The sequence below is a fragment of the Felis catus genome, chromosome A2 (genome assembly GCF_018350175.1).
Source record: "Felis catus isolate Fca126 chromosome A2, F.catus_Fca126_mat1.0, whole genome shotgun sequence".
NCBI lineage: Eukaryota > Metazoa > Chordata > Mammalia > Carnivora > Felidae > Felis > Felis catus.
In genome coordinates this window covers 157565103-157588145 of record NC_058369.1, presented here as the reverse complement: position 1 = coordinate 157588145, position 23043 = coordinate 157565103, and the positions used below count along the sequence as shown (strand labels likewise).

Genomic DNA, 23043 nt, shown 5'->3' with positions numbered 1-23043 from the left:
TTTTTAGATTCCAAATGTAAGTGAAATTGTGGTATTTGTCTTTCTCTGACTTACTTCACCTAGCACGATACCCTCTAGTTCCATCCATGTTGTCACAGATGGCAAGATTTCATTCTTTTTTATGGTTGACTAATATCTCATAGAGTATATACACCATATCTTCTTTATCCATTCATCTATCCATGAACATGTAGGTAGCCTCCATATCTTGGCCATTATAAACACTGCTGCAGTGACATACGGGTGCATATATCTCTTCAATTTATTTTTATTTCTTAGGATAAATACCCAGAAGTGGAATTGTTGGGTCATACAATATTTCTATTTTTAATTTTTTTAATAGTCTCCATACTGCCTTTCATAGTGGCCGCACCAATTTATATTCCCACCAACAGTTGTATGAGGGTTCCTTTTTTTCCACATCTTTTCCAGCACTTGTTATTTTTTGTCTTTTTGATAATAGCCAATCTGACCATTGTGAGGTGATATCTTATTGTGGTTTTGATTTGCATTTCCCTGATGATTAGTGACGTTGAACATCTTTTCATGTGCCCATTTGACATCTTTTTATCTTCTTTGAAAAAATGTCCATTCAAATTTTCTGCCCATTTTTTATATGGGTTGTTTTTTGATATTAAGTTGGATAAATTTATATATTTTGGATATTAAACCCTTATCAGATGTATGATTGAAAATATTTTTTCCCGTTAAGTAGGTTGCCTGTTTGTTTTGTTGATGGGTTCTCTTTCTGAAGCAGGCTCCAGGCTCTGAGCCATCAGCCCAGAGCCTGACGCGGGGCTCAAACTCACAGACCGCGAGATCGTGACCTGGCTGAAGTCGGACGCTCAACCGACTGCGCCACCCAGGCGCCCCGATGGGTTCTCTTTCTGTACAAAAGCTTTTTAGTTTGATGTAATCCCATTTTACAAATTTTTTGCTATTATTGCACTTGCCTGAGGAGACTAATCCACAAAAAAATATTGCCAAGACTAATATAAAAGAGCTTAATGAGTTTGGAAGCATTCCTCCCACTTCAATGTTTTGGGGATATTTTGAGTAGAATAAGTATTAACTCTTTTTTACATATTTGGTAGAATGCACCTGTGAAGCTGTCTGGTTCTGGACTTTTGTTTGCTGGTTTTTTAATAACACTAATTTTAATTACTTGTAATTGGTCTATTCAGATTGCTTATTTCTTTTTGATTCAGTCTTAGAAGGTTGTGTTTCTAGGAATTATCAGTTTCTTCTAGGTTTTCCAATTTGTTAGCATATAATTGTTTGTAGTAGTCTTTCAGGATCCTTTGTATTTCTGTGGTGTCAGTTGTAACTAGTCTTTCAATTATTTTTTTTTGAAGTTTTAAATTTGGGTTTATTTCCTCTGCTTCCTTGATACCCACTTTATTAGGCATCTTTTTTTAATTTTTTATTTTTTAAAATTTATATCCAAATTAGTTAGCATATAGTGAAACAATGATTTCAGGAGTAGATTCCTTAATTCCCCTTACCCATTTAGCCCATCCACCCTCCCACAACCCCTCCAGTAACCCTGTTTGTTCTCCATATTTATGAGTCTCTTCTGTTTTGTCCCCCTCCCTGTTTTTATATTCTTTTTGTTTCCCTTCCCTTATGTTCATCTGTTTTGTCTCTTACAGTCCTCATATGAGTGAAGTCATATGATTTTTGTCTTTCTCTGACTAATTTCACTTAGCATAATACCTCCAGTTCCATCCACGTAGTTGCAAATGGCAAGATTTTACTCTTTTTGATCCCCGAGTAATACTCCATTGTATGTATGTATGTGTGTGTATGTGTATATATATATATATATATATATATATATATATATATACACCACATGCTCTTTATCCATTCATCCATCAATGGACATTTGGGCTCTTTCCATACTTCGGCTATTGCTGATAATGTTGCTATAAACATGGGGGTACGTGTGTCCCTTGGAAACAGCACACCTGCATCCTGTGGATAAATGCCTAGTAGTGCAATTTCTGGGTCGTAGGGTAGTTCTATTTTTAGTTCTTTGAGGAACCTCCATACTGTTTTCCAGAGTGGCTGCACCAGTTTGCATTCCCACCAACAATGCAAAAGACATCCTCTTTTGGAGGATAAAGAGCTGTGCAGAAGCTTTTTATTTTGATGAGGTTCCAGTAGTTCATTTTTGCTTTTGTTTCCCTTGCCTCCAGAGACGTGTTGAGTAAGAAGTTGCTGTGGCCAAGATCAAAGAGGGTTTTGACTGCTTTCTCCTCGAGGATTTTGATGGCTTCCTGTCTTACATTTAGGTCTTTCATCCATTTTGAGTTTATTTTTATGTATGGTATAATAAAGTGGTCCCGGTTCATTCTTCTGCATGTCATTGTCCAGTTTTCCCAGCACCACTTGCTGAAGAGACTGTCTTTATTGCATTGGATATTCTTTCCTGCTTTGTCAAAGATTAGTTGGCCACACGTTTATGAGTCCATTTCTGGGTTCTCTATTCTGTCCCATTGATCTGAGTGTCTGTTCTTGTGCCAGTACCATACTGTCTTGATGACTACAGCTTTGTAGTATAGCTTGAAGTCTGGGATTGTGATGCTTCCTGCTTTGGTTTTCTTTTTCAAGATTGCTTTGGCTATTCAGGGTCTTTTCTGGCTCCATACAAATTTTAGGATTATTTGTTCTAGCTCTGTGAAGAATGCTGGTGTTACTTTGATAGGGATTGCATTGAATATGTAGATTGATTTGGGTAGTATTGACATTTTAACAATATTTGTTCTTCCTATCCAGGAGCATGGAATCTTTTTCCATTTCTTTGTGTCTTCTTCAATTTCTTTCATAAGCTTTCTATAGTTTTCAGTGTATAGATTTTTCACCTCTCTGGTTAGATTTATTCCTAGGTATTTTATGGTTTTTTGTGCAACCGTAAATGGGATAGATTCCTTTATTTCTCTTTCTGTTGCTTCATGGTTGGTGTATAGGAATGCAACTGATTTCTGTGCTTTGATTTTATATCCTGCAGCTTTGCTGAATTCATGAATCAGTTCTAGCAGTTTTTTGGTGGGATCTTTTGGGTTTTCCATATAGATTATCATGTCATCTGCAGAGAGTGAAAGTTTGACCCCCTCCTGGCTGATTTGGATGCCTTTTATTTCTTTGTGTTGTCTGAATGCAGAGGCTAAGACTTCCAATACTATGTTGAATAACAGTGGCGAGAGTGGACTTCCCTGTCTCGTTCCTGACGTTTGGGGGAAAGCTCTCAGTTTTTCCCCATTGACAATGATATTAGCGTTGGGTCGTTCATATATGGGTTTTATGATCTCGAGGTATGTTCTTCTATCCTACTTTCTTGAAGGTTTTTATCAAGAAAGGATGCTGTATTTTGTCAAATGCTTTCTCTGCATCTATTGAGAGGATTATATGGTTCTTGTCCTTTCTTTTATTGATGTGATGAATCACGTTGATTGTTTTGCAGATATTGAACCAGCCTTGCATCCCAGGTATAAATCCTGCTTGGTCGTGGTGAATAATTTTTTTAATGTATTGTTGGATCTGGTTTGCTAATATCTTGTTGAGGATTTTGCATCCATGTTCATCAGGGAAATTGGTCTATAGTTCTCCTTTTTAGTGGGGTCTCTGTCTGGTTTTGGAATCAAGGTAATGCTGGTTTCATAGAAAGAGTTTGGAAGTTTTCCTTCCATGTCTATTTTTTGGAACAGTTTCAAGAGAATAGGTGTTAACTCTTCCTTAAATGTTTGGTAGAATTTCCCTGGAAAGCCATCTGGCCCTGGACTCTTGTTTTTTGGCAGGTTTTTGATTACTAATTCGATTTCCTTACTGGTTATGGGTCTGTTCAAATTTTCTATTTCTTCCTGTTTCAGTTTTGGTGGGAACTTGGAAGTTGTCCATTTCTAGGAAGTTGTCCATTTCCAGATTGCCCATTTTGTTGGCATATAATTGCTCATAATATTGTCTTATTATTGTTTTTATTTCTGCTGTGTTGGTTGTGATCTCTCCTCTTTCATTCTTGATTTTATTTATTTGGGTCCTTTCCTTTTTCTTTTTGAGCAAACTGGCTGGTGGTTTATCCATTGTGTTAATTCTTTCAAAGAACCAGCTTCTGGTTTCATTGATCTGTTCTACTGTTTTTCTTGGTTTCGATAGCATTAATTTCTGCTCTACTCTTTATTATTTCCTGTCTTCTGTTGGTTTTGGGTTTTATTTGCTGTGCTTTTTCTAGCTCCTTAAGGTGTAAGGTTAGGTTGTGTATCTGAGATCTTTCTTCCTTCTTTAGGAAGGCCTGGATTGCTATATACTTTCCTCTTATGACCACCTTTGCTGTGTCCCAGAGGTTTTGGGTTGTGGTGTTATCATTTTCATTGACTTCCATATACTTTTAAATTTCCTCTTTAACTGCTTGGTTGGCCCATTCATCCTTTAGTAGGATGTTCTTCCGTCTCCAAGTAGTTGTTACCTTTCCAAATTTTTTCTTGTGGTTGATTTCGAGTTTCATAGCATTGTGGTATGAAAATATGCACGGAATGATCTTGATCTTTTTGTACTTACTTAGGGCTGACTTGTGTCCCAGTATATGGTCTATTCTGGAGAACATTCCATGTGCACTGGAGAAGAATGTATATTCTGCTGCTTTAGGATGAAATGTTCTGAATATATCTGTTAAGTCCATCTGGTCCAGTGTGTCATTCAAAGGCATTGCTTCCTTGTTGATTTTTTGATATGATCTGTCCATTGCTGTGGGTGGGGTGTTGAAGCCTCCTACTATTATGGTATTAGTATCGATGAGTTTCTTTATGTTTGTGATTAATTGATTTATATATTTGGGTGCTCTCACATTTGGCGCCTAAATGTTTACAATTGTTAGATCTTCTTGGTGGACAGACCCCTTGATTATAATATAATGCCCTTCTGCATCTCTTGGTACAGTCTTTATTTTAAAGTCTAGATTGTCTGATATAAGTATGGCCACTCCAGCTTGCTTTTGTTGACCACTAGCATGATAGATGGTTCTCCATCCCCTTATTTTCAATCTGAAGGTGTCTTTAGGTCTAAAGTGGGTCTCTTGTAAACAGTATATAGATGGATCTTGTTTTCTTATCCATTCTGTTACCATATATCTTTTGATTGGAGCACTGAGTCCATTGATGTTTAGATCTTTCAATTCTGATTTAATTTATTTGAGTCCTCTTTTTTCTTGATGAGTCTGGCTAGAGGTTTATCAATTTTGTTTATCTTTTCAAATAATCAGATTTTGGTTTCATTGATTTTTTAATGCTCATTTATTTTTGAGAGAGAGAGAGCAAGGGAGGGGGAGACAGAGGGGGAATAGAGGATCCAAAGTGGTCTCTGTACTGACAGCACAGAACCCAATATGGGGCTCAAACTCATGAACTGTGAGATCATGACCTGGGCCAAAGTCACACACTTAACTGACTGAGTCATCCAAGTGCCCCTTCGTTGATATTTTTAATTGACTTTTGTTTCTATTTTATTTTTTCTCTTCTGACCTATATTATTTCCTTTCTTCTACTAACTTTGGGCTTTGTTGTTGTTGTTCTTATTTTTCTAGTTCCTTTAGGTGCAAATTTAGATTGGGGGGTGGGGGGGTATTTTTCTTAGAACAGGTTTTGCTGCATCTCAGTAATTTTAGAAAGTTGTGTTCCCATTTTTATTTTTTGCAAGAAATTTTTTTGTTTTCCTCTATGATTTCTTCATTGATCCATTAGTTGTTTACGAGGATGCTGTTTAGTGTCCACATGTTTGTGTTTCTCCAGTTTTCTTATAACTGATATCTAATTTCACATTATAATCAGAAAAAAATGTTTGACATGATTGAATTTAATAAGACTTGCTTTTTAATTAATTTTTAAAATTTTTACTTTTTAAATAGGCTCCACGCCCAGCACAAGCCCAACATGGTCTGAACTCATGACCCTGAGATCAAGACCTGAGCTGAAATCAAGAATTGGATTTCTGACTGAGCCTCCCAGGCCCTCCTATTGAGGCTTGTTATATGACCTAACATGTGACCTATACTGGAGAATGTTCCATGTGTACTTGAGAAGAATGTATATTCTGCTGCTTGTGAGTAGAATATTCTGTATGTATCTATTAAGTTCATCTGGCCTAATATATTGTTTAAGGTCAATGCATCCTTACTGGTTTTCTGTCTGGATGATCTATCCATTGATATAAGTGGGCATTAATGTCCCCTACTATTATTATATAAATGTTTTGATTTCTCCTTTTATGTCTATTAATATTTGCTTTATACATTTAAGTGCTTCTATGTTGGGAGCATAAATATTTACAGATGTTATAGTGTCTTCTTGGATCAACATCTTTATTATTATTTAATGCCCTGCTTTGTCTTTTGTTACAGTCTTTGTTTTAAAACCTATTTTTTTAATATGACTATTACTACAGTTTTCTTTTCATTCCATTTGCATGGAATCTCTTTTCCTATCCCATCATCTTCAGTCTTTATGTGCCCTTAGATCTGAGATCAGTCTCTTGTAGACAGTGTATAGATGGATCTTGTTTTTTATCCATTCGGCCTCCCTATGTCCTTTGATTGGAGCATTTAGTCCATTTGCATTTAAAGTAATTATTGACAGATATGTATGTCTTGCCATTTTGTTAATTATTTTCTGGTTGTTTACATAGTTCTTTTCTGCTCTTTTGGTCTTCTGTTTGTCTGTTTCCTTGTGGTTTGATGGTTTTCTTAAGTGATATGTTTGTGTTCCTTTCTCTTTTTGTGTACATGTACCTATTATAGGTTTTGGGTTTGTGGCTACCATGAGATATATACATCTGTATGTATATTCGTATGTATGAGTGTGTATACAATCAGTCTATTTTTAGCTGATAGTCAATTAACTTTGAACACATTTTAAACCAATTTTGAAAATTGTTAAATCATGCGATTTGACTTGACTTTTCTCTTTCCCCACTGCCACTAGTTTAGTTCATATTCTTCTAGTGTCTCTGTAGTACTGTTGGAGAAGACAGCCAGCTGGACTCCTTGCCTCTAATATCCTCTTCCTCTGAATCATTTACAAGAGTGATAACTCTAAAATGTAAGCTTTATCAAGCTCTAATCCTGTTTAAAAATCTTTACTACATCCATAATGCTGTTAAAAGACAGTTTGGTATTCGGTGCCCTCAGTGATGCCTTCTTTCCCTGCCTGCTTCATCCTCACTGCTTCCTCAACTTCTCTGACCTGTAATCCAGCTTAAGGACATTTTTTAATTCTTGTGCTTTCTTCCAGCTCTGCATCTTTCACAGTTGTTACTTTGCTTGAGTTGTTGTCATCTCAACACCTTGTTCTCAGTTTCCTGGTACAAGTACCATTTCTGATCCTTTCATACAGGAAGACTTCAGCAATCACCCCCAAAGGCTTACTCACTGAGAAACTTATCACACTGCATTTTAATTGCTTCACCATCTATCATCCCTGCTATGTAGTTATATCATGGTCAGGAATGATTCATATTGATTATTGTGTCTCAAAAGCCATTCAAGGTTACAAACACATAGTAGATTCTCCATTAATATTTCTTGAATTAACACCAAGAGATATTTAACCCACTAGTATTGACATCTTTTGACAATCTGCCTATATCACACATTGTAGGACCAAATTGTTTTAGAGTAAATTAAAATATCAAATGGGCTGTGGATTACATGAGACTTCAACCTTCTGAACACTGAGGTTGTGTGATAATGTGTTCACAAATGGGAGAACTACAAATTTACTGACTTACAGAAGACACAGCAGGAAGGACTTTGAGACTTCTTCAAGGGAGTGAGAAGATGAGCTACTATCACATTCTTTCTCCTCTTTCCCCTTCCTTATCCATTGTAGAATATTTCTTCCACCTTCTTTTTCCTTATTTAGGAAATCCAGTCTCATATATTCCACTTTCTAGTTTACAAAGATCAGCTAGGGCCCTGGGAGGAGGTATGGGAGAAGATGTTCAATACGAAGAATAAAGGAAGACACTGCACAGCTGACTCAACTATCCTGATTCCCAAAATACATATTGAAATTGTCTTGCCTTTCACTGGCTTCGGCTCAGCAATCTGTCCTTTCTATGATTAACTGTATCTTTTATATTTTATGCATTAATTAATATTTTATGTACTTATTGTTCCTGAAGTCTCAAAAAAGAGATTATGGATTTTTCAGAGATTGGACAGTTTTAACATTTATGGTACTCCTTATATGTGCAGTAAAATTCCTCTCAAACTGTTTGTATGCTATCCAGTAGTAATCTAAACATGGCTTTTCCTTGACTTGCACTAGTCGTGTACAAACACCTTTGGTTACATGCCAGTCACTGTAAAACAAGACCTTCAGTTGATGCTCCTCCACTGAGGTACCTTCATCAGACAGATGAGATGCTGTGAGCACATGTAGCAGCTCCAGCACAAAAACATCTTAACAGCCTTGAGAGCATCTCTCTTCTCAGAACAGCAACTCACACAATACTGGAGAAGGATATACCTGCTGTGTACTGTTTTGAGACTAAAATATAAAAACTGCTTTAGTTCTCAACGGAAACATAAAAACCTTTTATAAAATTTGGATGATTAAGAATTAGGAGCCCAAAATAAGATCCACAATTAGGTCCATGAATACAAATAGTGTGACACATCAAAACAGCAAATTGTACTTTTTGTTCAAAGGACAAATTTATGTACTTTGTCCCAGGACAAATTTATGTATATGTCCCAGGACTTATGAAAGGAGATTGAGTAAGGGCTGGAAGTTCCATTACCACAGTGCTTAACTCCACTGAACATGCTGCTGTGACATAAAAATACACTCACAGCCCACACCCAAACCCACCCTCCAGCCTCCTACCCAGCATCACCAGTACATGTGTCAGCATCTCCTTCCTGGTTGCCAGGGCAATGCAGGTGATGCCTGCCATATCTGAATTAAGTGGGAGAAAACACAGGCAAAGCTCTTTTCTCTAGCTAATGCTCAGGATTCATCAAGTTGCCAGTTTTGATGTTAATCCAGATAACTGCCCTAGTAGTTTCTGCCAGGCACCCTTCACCTCCTTATTCCTTATGCTATAAATCATGGGGTTCAGCACGGGCATCAGAATGGCATAGAAGACAGAAATCAACTTCTCCTGAAGGACAGAAGGGCTGGAGTGGGGCTGGATGTAGGTGAAAATGGTCATGCCATAGCACAAGACGACCACTGTGAGGTGAGACGCACAGGTGTGGAAGGCTTTCTTTCTTCCCTCTGTGGACTGGATCTTCAGGATGGTAGAGATGATCTGAGTGTAAGACAAGAGGACCAGGCAGAAGGGTGTCATCAGCAAGACAATGCTAGAAACCATGATCGCGATCTCATTGGAGGAGGTGTCCACACAGGCCAGTCTGACCACAGCTAGGATTTCACAGGATATGTGATCAATATACTTGTTTGTGCACATGGGCAGCTGAAAGGTGATGATGGTCTGCATGAGAGAGTTGAGAGAACCACTGACCCAGGATGTGATGGCCAACCTAGTACAGAGCCCTCCATGCATGATGACCGAGTATCGCAGGGGGTCGCACACAGCCACATAGCGGTCGTAGGCCATCACTGCCAGTAGAACAAACTCAATCCCACCCAAGCCCAAGGAGAAAAATAACTGGGCTGCACAGCTCACAAATGGGATTGCTTTATGTTCTGCAAGAAGATGTGCCAGCATCTGAGGAACAATACTTGTGGCATAAGAGACATCAACAAGGGAGAGGTTGGTGAGAAAGAAGTACATGGGAGTGTGGAGTCGGCTGTCCAGTCTGATCAGAAGGACAATGAGGAAGTTCCCCAGCACTGTCACCAAGTACATGATCAAGAAGAGGACAAAGAGTGAGACCTGTGTTTCCCAGTCACTGGACAGACCAAGGAGAATGAACTCTTTCACCCACGTCTGGTTATCTGTGTCCATTAAAAAACATAGGATTATTAATCTGCAGAAGGAGACAGAAATAGCAGAAACTACTGAATTCAAGAACCGTAAAAATAACTTCTTAAAAGAATGCATATTGAATACAACCTGTCAGCGTTAGCCAGATGTTTCTGATCATGTGTGCATCACAATGATAGGTTTGATCCTAATATGCATTCTCCATAAGAGAGACAAGTCATTCCTTCAAAATGAGCAGATAGTCTTAGGGATTTCTTGGAGGCCTTGGAGATAATGCAGTACAATTTTAGGAGCTATGTATCTTTTCAACTTACCACAGTTTCCAGGGCAACAGAGGATTATAGGTTACAATGGGGGGATGAAGTATTAGACAACAAAGATCAACATGATTCAAAGTCAAGAACAACCTTACATTATCTACTACAATAAACATGATAAAAGGAATAAACAACAACAAGAGAGAGAGAGACAGCGATTCAGAAGTGGCAGATGTATAGTACAAACATGGCTAGTGTCTCATGCACAGATCTGGAATTTGAGAAGCTGGATATGAATCTTCTCTTATGACATACCAAATATGTGATTCGGGTTAGAGACTTAAGCTTTTACATATGAAATGTGATAACACTGCACAACTCACAAGTAGATTTAAGGCCAAATGGAGATAACTTATGAGGAACTTATAAACTGTTATTGGTAGTTGGACTACAGCAGGATTCAGCACTAGGTATCACAACATGAGCTCTTCCCCAGAAGAGACAGAGGAACAAATGTACTTTCCTTCACATCCCCTCCACCCTACACTCAATGCTAGAATAATCATCCTAAAACACAAATTTAATCACACCACTTCCATGCACATATATATTTGGGATATCTAACTGCCTACAGAATTAAGAACATCACAGATGGGGGAGTATTCAAACACTCATTAAGGAGGACCTACTCTATTGTTGCTTTTATTAATTTTAGCATTTATTATTATCTGGGTGCTTTAGAGCCAAGTGTTTTACTAAAGTATCCTGCAAATGCTTAAATACTTTGCATGGATATGTCAGCTAACTATTTTTAACCCATCAGAAATATATTTATTTCTAAAGTCAATTGCCTTGATTTTAAAATAATTTACATTCAAAATAATTGATATCCAGATATGCCTGTTTTCTACAGTCATAAAGTCTCCGTTTAGACTCCTGGTAGATTAAGAAACTAGAAATAGCATCTATACTTATTTTTGTTTGTTTGTTTTTAGAGAAAGAGAGAGGCTGTGTGCACATGTGTATGCATGTGGGTGGGGGGCAAAGGGAAAGACAGAATGTCAAACAGGCTCCACGTCCAACATGGGGCTCAATCACATGACCCCAAGAATCACAACCTGAGCTGAAATCAGGAATTGGATGCTCAACTGATGGAGCCACCCGGGCACCCCCAAATAGTATCTATATTTTAAAAGCCAAATGAAGGAGGAAATATGGGTTGATCAGGTGATTTTAATACCTGCAATGAAACCATTCCCACATTCCTTTGGATCAGCTTTCAGCTAAATAGAGCTGGATTCCTAGTCTGCCCTCAGATGCACAATGAAATAATTGGTAGACAGTGTGCTGCACATCTAAACATTTTGTGTTAGAAAAATACAGCTTAGTCTTCTCAACTCTAATGGATTTGGGGATTTCATGCTATCCTCAAACTGTACTGTTCATTAACGTCAATAAGTAAGACAGACTTTTGAGATTATTTGTTCCATTTTTCTCAGTAAAAATGAAATGCCCACATCCTTGTCATACAGGACTAGGGACACAGCTCTTACTTAAAGTCAGGTGTGAAAAACGAACACAGTTAGGAACCATTCTGGTTAGCTCCTCCTCCTGTACAAGACCATTTTGTGTTTTCTTCTCACTGTTCACCTCATCTCTAGCTGCTTTTTCTGTAGATACTTACTGTTCCTTTAATAAATAATAATTAATAAATAAAAAATATCAAAATCCTGTTTCACATCCTTTGGGTCATATCTTCCTCATACTCATCAATCCTCCAACCACACCTATGTATGTTTGGAGATTTGTTAACCCAAAACTGAACAATTTATGCTGCCTGCTCAGACATGGCATCAAAAAATGATGTAATAGTGTAGTTCATCTCCTTAGACAGGAGCACTATGCAGGAAACATTTTCGGATTCTTTTGTTCTATGAATTGTGCAGGGTAGGACAATTACTGGGACTATAACAAATAGAACACAAAGCAATATCATAGGAAGGTGCCATTGAAATATTATTTTACAAATTTTCTCCTTGTTGCCCCGTCACAAAGCTTTGAAACTCCAAAAATAGCTTGCTATCCCTTTTATGATGAAATTGTTCTTTGTCAATTTTGTAGATGTAATTATTCGAAATGGGATTTTTAAAACATGAATGACCTAACCTTATTGTGATCTTGAACTAGATCATATAGAACACCAAAAGCCTTAGATATGGAGGAGAGATCAGAAATGACACTGAAAATATATGGAAGATCAGATCTGAGGCATGGATACAGACATCACCTCTTCATTGTTAAAATAGAACTTTGACCCCAGTTAAGGTATTCTCCCAATAACCAATTATTAATATAAATAGCAATTAGAACCAAAATTCTTTCTCTACAGGACAGAGATATGCAAAAAAACAAACAAACAAACAAAAAACATTAGTGTTCAGATTCCTAATAAAACACACTTATCTATCTTTTTAAATAATTTTTAATGTTTTTTTATTTATTTTGAGAGAGAGAGATGTAGAGCATGAGCAGGTAAAGGGCAGAGAAAGAGGGAGACAGAGGATCCTAAGCGGGCTCCTTGCTGACAGCAGAGAGCCCAATGTGGGGCTTGAACTCACAAACTGTGAGATCATGACCTGAGCTGAAATTAGACACTTAATGAACTGAGCCACCCAGGTGCCCCAATATTATCTATCTAAAACAAGTATTTAGAAAGTTCAGTTTTAGCCAGTCATGTATTTTTTTAAATTTAAATAAAGAAAATCTGTCCATTTCCTTGAAACCTATGTGACCTTGTGTGTTGGGGAGCTAAACAATCTTGGGTGGGACTAATGAAAGTCCCAAATGCAAAAGCAGAACACACGAAGGTAAGTCCCACAACCTGCAGATATGTTTCTTTCGTGCTGCTCAAAATCACTCAGGGCCATACCTTCATCAAGTCAAACTGTCCACAGAAATGACACTCTCATTTAGAGAGAGATTTCTCTGACTTGTGACCGAAGAGTTGGTCGATGTCAGCACTGAGAGCATCCATCCTGAGCAGGAATATTTGCATCATCCTGACATATGGAAACAGAGAATCCCTGGGTGGCTTGGGTGGCTGGTATCTCCAAGGCTGGTTTCGTCTCCTGAAAGAACAGTTACTTTATTCTCTTTGTGGTCCTGTGAACTTCTTCTAGCCTGATTTGGTTAACCTGACTTTTCACTTAATCAGAATCCAATCCTTGAAACTCAGTTTCTCAAACATATGCGAACCTGACACACACTTGGTGACATATTTTATTATGGTCTCATGTAAATTCTTCTCTTCTTGCTACTTCTTGTTCCCTGTAGCTAAGACCAGTGTTTTCATGACAATATAATTCTCTCTGTCTGGCAAGTGTCCACAGTGCAATCCCCACGGCCAATTCCAGAAAAACCAACCCTGGGATGAATTAGGACACCTGAATCTTGCCTCCAGTTCATTCTCTGAGTGTCAAGGGTCTTTGAATAAGCCCTTAATTGCCTTACATCTTCATCTGTTACTAAAAAAGAAAATCATAATATTGTGAGAATGAAGCTCTCCAGAAATAATTGAGATAGGAGGATATAAGGCAATTGATAATATATCTTTTCTTGTCTGGAAATGTAATATATTAATATTACCACCACCTGCTAGTCACTATCAATACCTAACAAAAGACTCCATACTTGTGAGCTTCTTTCCTAAGTGTCTCTCTCTATGTCAGGACTAAGCTTTGGGATGGAGAAGCCTATTGTACAATTATACCCAAGGCTCATGTTCCTGCAAAGCACAGCTACTTTACCACATTTGCTACAATACTTGAGAAGATTTCACCAGCCATGTTTCATGTCCCTGATCCAAATTCCTAACAAGTCACTTCATTTCTGTCTCTGTCTCTGTCTGTGTCTCTGTCTCTGTCCCTGCTAAGGCCACACTCCCACAGGCTGCGGAAGCCTCTCAGATGGTAATCAGTGCTGACAAACGAGATGTGTCTGCTTTCCTCTCGGTTGAAGCTGCTCAAGAGCTCTCCCTCCAGCTAGGGATGGACCATAGTGAAGAGACATCCCAAATTCCTCGGGCCCCAGTACTCCTCAGTCACCAGGGACCAGTTGCCATTGCGAGGGACGCTACTGGGAGGACGTTGACAAGGACTCAACAACAGCTCACACACAGACCTAATGAGCTTTGGCAGCAGCTGCATTGGCAGGGGAGGCTGACCCAACCCCCCAGGAGCTTCCTGCATGACAATGCTAATGGCTGCCACCACTCCCAATGCACAGGCCAGGGCCTCCCTGCTGCCCTTCTCCCTGTGGAAGGCTCTCCTCCATCCCTCTGCCTCTCACATCTTCGTTACAGCCTTAGGCCAGAGAAGCCAGCTTGCTGAGCTTGGATGATGTGCTCCTGGAGCCCAAACCAGACTTTAGCCTTCAAGGCCCCAATTTAGGAAGCCGTGACTGGAGCTGCATGTAAATCTGGTGGAAGCACCAATTCTGCCCTTTTGGTTCCAGATGCCCCTACATCTCCTTCTGGAGACAGGAGAGATATGCTTCACTCCCCTGGTGTACGTGCAGAGTCCAGCGGGCTTCTGTGAGCGTTGCCAGTGTGATGGACATTCTAGCACATCCTCGTGGTATTATCTAAGCTCCAAAATTAACAGCCTCACATAAACAGATTTAAAAATCTAAATTTATAGGGGCTCCTAGGTGGCTCAGTAGGTTAAGCATCAGACTTCAGCTCAGGTCATGATCTCATGGTTTGTGAGTTGGAGCCTCACGTCAGGCTCTGTGCTGAAGATCAGAGCCTGGAGCCTGTTTCAGATTCTGTATCTCCGTCTCTCTCTGTCCCCTGCCCCTGTTCATGCTGTTTCTCTCTCTCTCAAAAATAAATAATCATTAAAAATAATAATAAATGTAGAAAAAGTTGATGAAGGAAGTATTAGCAACAAAATGGAAAAGAATTAAGATTATCCAAGATCCTTAACACAAAAAGGTGAACTTTCTACCTCTCTTCAAACTTTTGTTTTAGTTTAATTTTGTGCTTATAGAGATTGTGGACTTATATGCTGTTGAATGAAATAATACAAAAGTGACTCTTGTGACCTTTCTTGAGGTTTCCCCAATGGTAACACCTTACAAAGCTATAGTGCAATATCATAAGATAACATGGTTTTTAATAGGCTATAATTACATAAAGAAATTATCATATGATATACTGCGATACTGTGATATTACAATATCACAAGATACTGGCATTGATATAGTCAAGATACCTAATGTTCTATGACCACAAGAATCCATCATCTTGTCCTTTCATAGCCACGCCCACTTCTATGCAGCCCCTACCCTCTCCTGGACCTCTGGTAATCACTGCCTGTTCTCCATAATTTTGGCGATTGAAGAGTTAGAAGTTAATAGAATCGAACAGAATATTGCTTCTGGGACTGGGGCTTTTTCACTCAGTGTAATTCTTTAGAGATTCATGCACGTTGTTGTACATATCAACAGTTCAATCCCTTTTATTGTTGATGACTATTCTATGGTATGTACATACCACCTTTTGCTTAACCATTCACAGGTTGAAAGACATCCAGATTGTTTCTGGTCTGGAACTATTATCAACAAGGCTGTTATAAACACTCATGTTTAGGTTTTCAGATGAGTGTAGTGTTCATTTGAATAGGAAAAATCCCCAGGAGTACAATGGCAGGGTTCCATGCTAGTTGTAAATTTAGGTGTTTGGGCTTTTTGTTTTATTTTGTTTTTTTTGTGAAACTACCAATCCATTTTCCAAAGTGTCTGCATCATTTTACATTCCTATCATCAATGTATGGATGTCCAGTTTGTCCTCATCCTCATCAACATTTGGTATTATCATGGGGAGGAGCCAAGATGGGGAAACAGCATGGAAGTTATTGGTATGTCTTGCGTCCATGAAATACAGCCAGACCAACACTAAACCATCCTACACACCTAGAAAACTGGAGGATTAACACAACAATCTGCACAATGTGAACCACAGAATTCAGCAGGTACGCAGCATGGAGAGGTGAACTTGGGGAGAAGGTGCAGGAAGGGAGGTGCTTTTGTGAGTGGAGAGAGGATGGACACTGGGGCGGGGGTTGGAGGGATAATACAGGAAAAGCACCCCTCCCAAAAAACAGCGGAGAGAAAGTGGAAAATTGGAAACAGCCACAGGGACTAAACTAAAAAGGGAGAAAGGAGAAAGGAGAGGGTTTAAATTCCATTAAGACTGTAAACAAGGGGAGTGCAAAGCCTGCAACTCCGCAGCTCAATACCTGGTGGTGCTCTGGTGGGAGGGGCAAATGCCCAGGAACAGAGTGAGGTCCAGGAGGTTCTCAGGCCACACAGGGAAAAGCAGTTCCACTGCTGGAAGGACATTTGGTAGAGGCTGTTGAAGCCACCCAGTACCAGCAGACCCAGAAAATGGCCACATTCGCTGGTGCTGGATCAAGGTCATTAAGGGTGAAGACTGGTGCCAGATGTGTGTTGTGATTTTCCATAATCCCTGAAAAGCTGCTGCTACACTATCTTGTGAACTTTTTCTGGAGTGGGCTGGCACCTGGTCACAGTCTCAGGGCACTTGCAGCAGCAGAGTCCAGTGGGCGTTCCTGGGTGCAGCCAACATTCAGCCATTGCTCACTCGGCCATTGCTCGGTGAGACCCTCCCGCAGAGGGGAGGAATGGGTCAAACCTGCAGTCCTTCGGAAGTAAGGGGCCAGGGAAAACAGCCGCATCTGAGACAAAATTCGGGAGAGAGGTACTGCCTGGGGCCTGGCCACAGAGAGTGAAAAAGCAGTGAGTGGACAAAAGCTGAAGACAGAGGATGGGTGCATGATTGCCGATCAGGGAGAACAGACTGGGTAGCTGGGTGGCGCCATTTTCACCGCTCCCACACATGCGCATATGCACCTACAAGCGCCACAACACTCCACCCCAGTAGGCTAGCAGTGCCATCTGGTGGAGAGCGGAGCCATTACACTGAGCCCCGCCCAACTGGGTCAACTTCCCTCTTCAAGAATACAAGTCTTACCGCCAGCTTAGTTTATGGACTAAAAAGCACTACATAGACTGACTTCTAGGGGAAAGTGACATAATTTCAGTCCTACTTAAATCTGTTAGCAAGTCCATCTATTCAATTTTCTTACTTTTTTTTCTTTTTTACACTTCTTTTTCTTGAATACAGAAGGAAAAAAATTTCATTTTTATTTTCAATTTTTATTAAAAACATTTTTCTTTAATCTTTATTACTATATTTTTTACTTTTGTGTAAATTTTTTCAAATTCTATTTTACTCCCATCATTTTATTTTAGTCTACTTCAGTGTATTCATCTTTTCAAATCTTCAAACGATTTTCTTTTTTTCCTTTTTCTTTTTTTCTCTTTTTCATTTCGTTTCTTTTTCTTGAATGCAGAAAGAGGAAAAATTCATTTTTACTTTCAATTTCCTTTAAAAATATTTTTCTTTGATTTTTTTCTACTATATTCTTTACTTGTGTGTATATTTTTTCAAATTCTATTTTACTCCCATCATCTCATTTTAGTCTACTTCAGTGTATTCATTTTATCAAATTCTCAAAATATTTCCCTTTTTTTCTCCCCTTCCCCTTTTTTTCTCTAATCTCAAACCACTGTCAACACCCAGACCACAACACACCTAGGATCTAGCATCATTTATTCAACTTGTGTGTGTGTGTGTGTTTAATTTTTTAATTTTAATATTTTTTTAATTTTAATTTTTTAATTTTAATTTTTATACCTCATTAATTCCTTTTCTCCCTTCCAAATGACAAAACTAAGGAATTCACCCCCAAAAGAAAGAGCACGAAGAAACAACAGCCAGTGACTTAACCAACACAATACAAGTAAGATGTCTGAACCAGAATTTAGAATCACGATAATAAGAATACTAGCTGGAGTTGAAAATAGATTATAATCCTTTTCTGCAGAGATAAAAGAAGTAAAAAATAGGCTGAATGAAATTAAAAATGCTATAACTGAGCTGCAATCATGGATGGATGCAGCGGCGGCAAGAATGGATGCAGCAGAACAGAGAATCAGCAATATAGAGGACAAACTTATAGAGAATAATGAAGCAGTAAAAAAAGGGGGGAGATTAAGACAAAAGAGCACAATTTAAGAATTAGAGAAATGAGTGACTCATTAAAAAGGAACAACATCAAAATCATAGGGGTCCCAGAAGAGGAAGAGAGAGAAATAAGGGTAGAAGGGTCATGTGAGCAAATCATAGCAGAAAACTTTCCTAACCTGGAGAAAGACACAGACATCAAAATCCAGGAAGCACAGAGGACCCCCATTAGATTCAACAAAAACCGACCATCAACAAGGCATATCATAGTCAAATTCACGAACACTCAGGCAAGGAGAGAATCATGAAAACAGAAAGGGAAAAAGTCTCTAACCTACAAGGGAAGACAGATCAGGTTTGCAGCAGACCTATCCACAGAAACGTGGCAGGCCAGAAAGGAGTGGCAGGATATAGTCAGTGTGCTGAATCAGAAAAATAAGCAGCCAAGAATTTTTTATCCAGGAAGGCTGCCATTCAAAATAGAAGGAGAGATAAAAAGTTTCCCAGACAAACAAAAATAAAAGGAGTTTGTGACCACTAAACCAGCCCTGCAAGAAAAATTTTAAGCGGGAGTCTCTGAGGGGAGAAAAGATGAATATATACATATATATATGTGTGTGTGTGTATATATATATATATATATATATATATATATATATATATATATATACCAAAGCAACAAAGATTAGAAAGGACCAGAGAACACCAGAACCTCCAACTCTACAAGCATCATAATGGCAAAAAATTCACATCTTTCAGGACTCACTCTAAACGTCAGTGGATTCAACGCTCCAATCAAAAGACAGAGGGTAGGGGCGCCTGGGTGGCTCAGTCAGTTGAGCATCCAACTTCGCTTCGGCTCAGGTCATGATCTCCCAGTTCGTGGGTTCAAGCCCCGCATCAGGCTCTGTGCTGACCACTTGCTCGGAGCCTGGAGCCTGCTTCAGATTCTGTGTCTCCTCCTCTCTCTGCCCCTCCCCCACTCATGCTTTGTCTCACTCTGTTTCTCAAAACTAAATAAACGTAAAAAAAAAAAGACATAGGGTAACAGAATGGATAAGAAAACAAGATCCATCTATATACTGTTTACAAGAGACCCACTTTAGACCTAAAGACACCTTCAGATTGAAAATAAGGGGATGGAGAACCATCTATCATGCTAGTGGTCAACAAAAGCAAGCTGGAGTGGCCATACTTATATCAGACAATCTAGACTTTAAAATAAAGACTGTACCAAGAGATGCAGAAGGGCATTATATTATAATCAAGGGGTCTGTCCACCAAGAAGATCTAACAACTGTAAACATTTAGGCGCCAAATGTAAGAGCACCCAAATATATAAATCAATTAATCACAAACATAAAGAAACTCATCGATAGTAATACCATAATAGTAGGAGGCTTCAACACCCCACTCACAGCAATGGACAGATCATCTAATCAAAAAGTCAACAAGGAAGGAATGCCTTTGAATGACACACTGGACCAGATGGACTTAACAGATATATTCAGAACATTTCATCCTAAAGCAGCAGAATATACATTCTTCTCCAGTGCACATGGAATGTTCTCCAGAATAGACCATATACTGGGACACAAGTCAGCCCTAAGTAAGTACAAAAAGATCAAGATCATTCCGTGCATATTTCCATACCACAATGCTATGAAACTCGAAGTCAACCACAAGAAAAAATTTGGAAAGGTAACAACTACTTGGAGACGGAAGAACATCCTACTAAAGGATGAATGGGCCAACCAAGCAGTTAAAGAGGAAATTTAAAAGTATATGGAAGTCAATGAAAATGATAACACCACAACCCAAAACCTCTGGGACACAGCAAAGGTGGTCATAAGAGGAAGGTATATAGCAATCCAGGCCTTCCTAAAGAAGGAAGAAAGATCTCAGATACACAACCTAACCTTACACCTTATGGAGCTAGAAAAAGCACAGCAAATAAAACCCAAAACCAACAGAAGACAGGAAATAATAAAGAGTAGAGCAGAAATTAATGCTATTGAAACCAAGAAAAACAGTAGAACAGATCAATGAAACCAGAAGCTGGTTCTTTGAAAGAATTAACAAAATTGATAAACCTCTAGCCAGTTTGCTCAAAAAGAAAAAGGAAAGGACCCAAATAAATAAAATCAAGAATGAAAGAGGAGAGATCACAACCAACACAGCAGAAATAAAAACAATAATAAGACAATATTATGAGCAATTATATGCCAACAAAATGGGCAATCTGGAAGAAATGGACAACTTCTTAGGAATGGACAACTTCCAAGTTCCCACCAAAACTGAAACAGGAAGAAACAAAAAATTTGAACAGACCCATAACCAGTAAGGAAATCGAATTAGTAATCAAAAACCTGCCAAAAAACAAGAGTCCAGGGCCAGATGGCTTTCCGGGGAAATTCTACCAAACATTCAAGGAAGAGTTAACACCTATTCTCATGAAATGTTCCAAAAAATAGACATGGAAGGAAAACTTCCAAACTCTTTCTATGAAACCTGCATTACCTTGATTCCAAACCCAGACAGAGACCCCACTAAAAAGGAGAACTATAGACCAATTTCCCTGATGAACATGGATGCAAAATCCTCAACAAGATATTAGCCAACTGGATCCAATAATACATTAAAAAATTATTCACCACAACCAAGTGGAATTTGTACCTGGGATGCAGGGCTGGTTCAATCCACAAAAACAATCAACGTGATTCATCACATCAATAAAAGAAAGGACAAGAACCATATGATCCTCTCAATAGATGCGGAGAACAGATACTCAGATCAATGGGACAGAATAGAGAACCCAGAAATGGACTCATAAACGTGTGGCCAACTAATCTTTGACAAAGCAGGAAAGAATATCCAATGCAATAAAGACAGTCTCTTCAGCAAGTGGTGCTGGGAAAACTGGACAACATGCAGAAGAATGAACCTGGACCACTTTCTTACATCATACACAAAAATAAACTCAAAATGGGTGAAAGACCTAAATTTAAGACACGAAGCCATCAAAATCCTCGAGGAGAAAGCAGGCAAAACCCTCTTTGATCTTGGCCATAGCAACTTCTTACTCAACACGTCTCCAGAGGCAAGGGAAACAAAAGCAAAAATGAACTACTGGAACCTCATCAAAATAAAAAGCTTCTGCACAGCTTTTTATCCTCCAAAAGAGGACCTCTTTTGCATTGTTGGTGGGAATGCAAGCTGGTGCAGCCACTCTGGAAAACAGTATGGAGGTTCCTCAAAAAAACAAAAATAGAACTACCCTACGACCCAGAAATTGCACTACTAGGCATTTATCCAAGGGATACAGGTGTGCTGTTTCGAAGGGACACATGCACTCCCATGTTTATAGCAGCACTATCAGCAATAGCCAAAGTATGGAAAGAGCCCAAATGTCCATTGATGGATGAATGGATAAAGATGTGGTGTGTGTGTATGTGTATATATATACATATATATATGTATATATATACACATACATATATATATACATATACATATATATATATATATATATATATATATATATATACACATACATACATACAATGGAGGATTACTTGGCGCTCAAAAAGAGTGCAATCTTGGGGCGCCTGGGTGGCGCAGTCGGTTAAGCGTCCGACTTCAGCCAGGTCACGATCTCGCGGTCCGTGAGTTCGAGCCCTGCGTCAGGCTCTGGGCTGATGGCTCAGAGCCTGGAGCCTGTTTCCGATTCTGTGTCTACCTCTCTCTCTGCCCCTCCCCCGTTCATGCTCTGTCTCTCTCTGTTCCAAAAATAAAAAAATAAAAAAAAAAAAGAGTGAAATCTTGCCATTTGCAACTACGTGGATGGAACTGGAGGCTATTATGCTAAGTGAAATTAGTCAGTCAGAGAAAGACAAAAATCATATGACTTCACTCATATGAGGACTTTAAGAGACAAAACAGATGAACATAAGGGAAGGGAAACAAAAAGAATATAAAAACAGGGAGGGGGACAAAACAGAAGAGACTCATAAATATGGAGAACAAACTGGAGGGGTTGTGGGAGGGGAGATGGGCTAAATGGGTAAGGGGAATTAAGGAATCTACTCCTGAAATCATTGTTGCACTATATGGTAATTTGGGTGTAAATTTTAAAAAATAAAAAATAAAACAAACAAACAAAAAGAAAACATTTATCACTATTTTCATTTAGTTTGCATTTTCCTAATGTTTATAAATGTTGAACATCTTTCTATGTGCTTATTTACCATCTGTTTATCTACTTCAGTAAAATGGATTTTTATGTCACTGGATTGTTTGTTTTTCTACTGTTAAACTTTGAGAATTCCTTGTGTATTCTAGATACTAGTCCACAGCTGAATATGTGGTTTGCAAATATTTTCTTCAGCCTGTACCTTAACCTTTTATCTTCACAATAGAGTCTTAGGGTAGAATTTTATAAGCTTGGTGAAATTCAATTTACCATTTTTCACATTGTAACACAGGCTTATGTCACATCTAAGAAAACTTTTCCAATCCCTAGATTGCATTATTCTCCTATGTTTTTAAAAAATTTATAGTCTTATATTTTACAAGTCTATAATGCTCTGGGGGGGTAACTGTTTCATAATGTGTGAGAAGAAGCTATTCTTGATATACAGATTTTATACATGTTTTGTTAACTTTGCACAAAGTTATCTTATTTTTGAGTTTTTGCATAAGCGCGTTCATGGAGACATTGACCCAGGATGT

At 38.6% G+C, this 23043-nt stretch overlaps 1 protein-coding gene across 1 annotated transcript; it reads right to left on the bottom strand.

Moving 5' to 3' along the window:
* Window positions 1-6376: 6376 nt before the first annotated feature.
* On the bottom strand, window positions 6377-11235 carry LOC101100878 (olfactory receptor-like protein OLF3). The gene has a single exon (XM_045041951.1). It carries the CDS (start codon window positions 10060-10062, stop codon window positions 9013-9015), a length of 1050 nt encoding a protein of 349 aa, XP_044897886.1. The 5' UTR covers window positions 10063-11235; the 3' UTR covers window positions 6377-9012.
* Between the last annotated feature and the right edge of the window lie 11808 nt (window positions 11236-23043).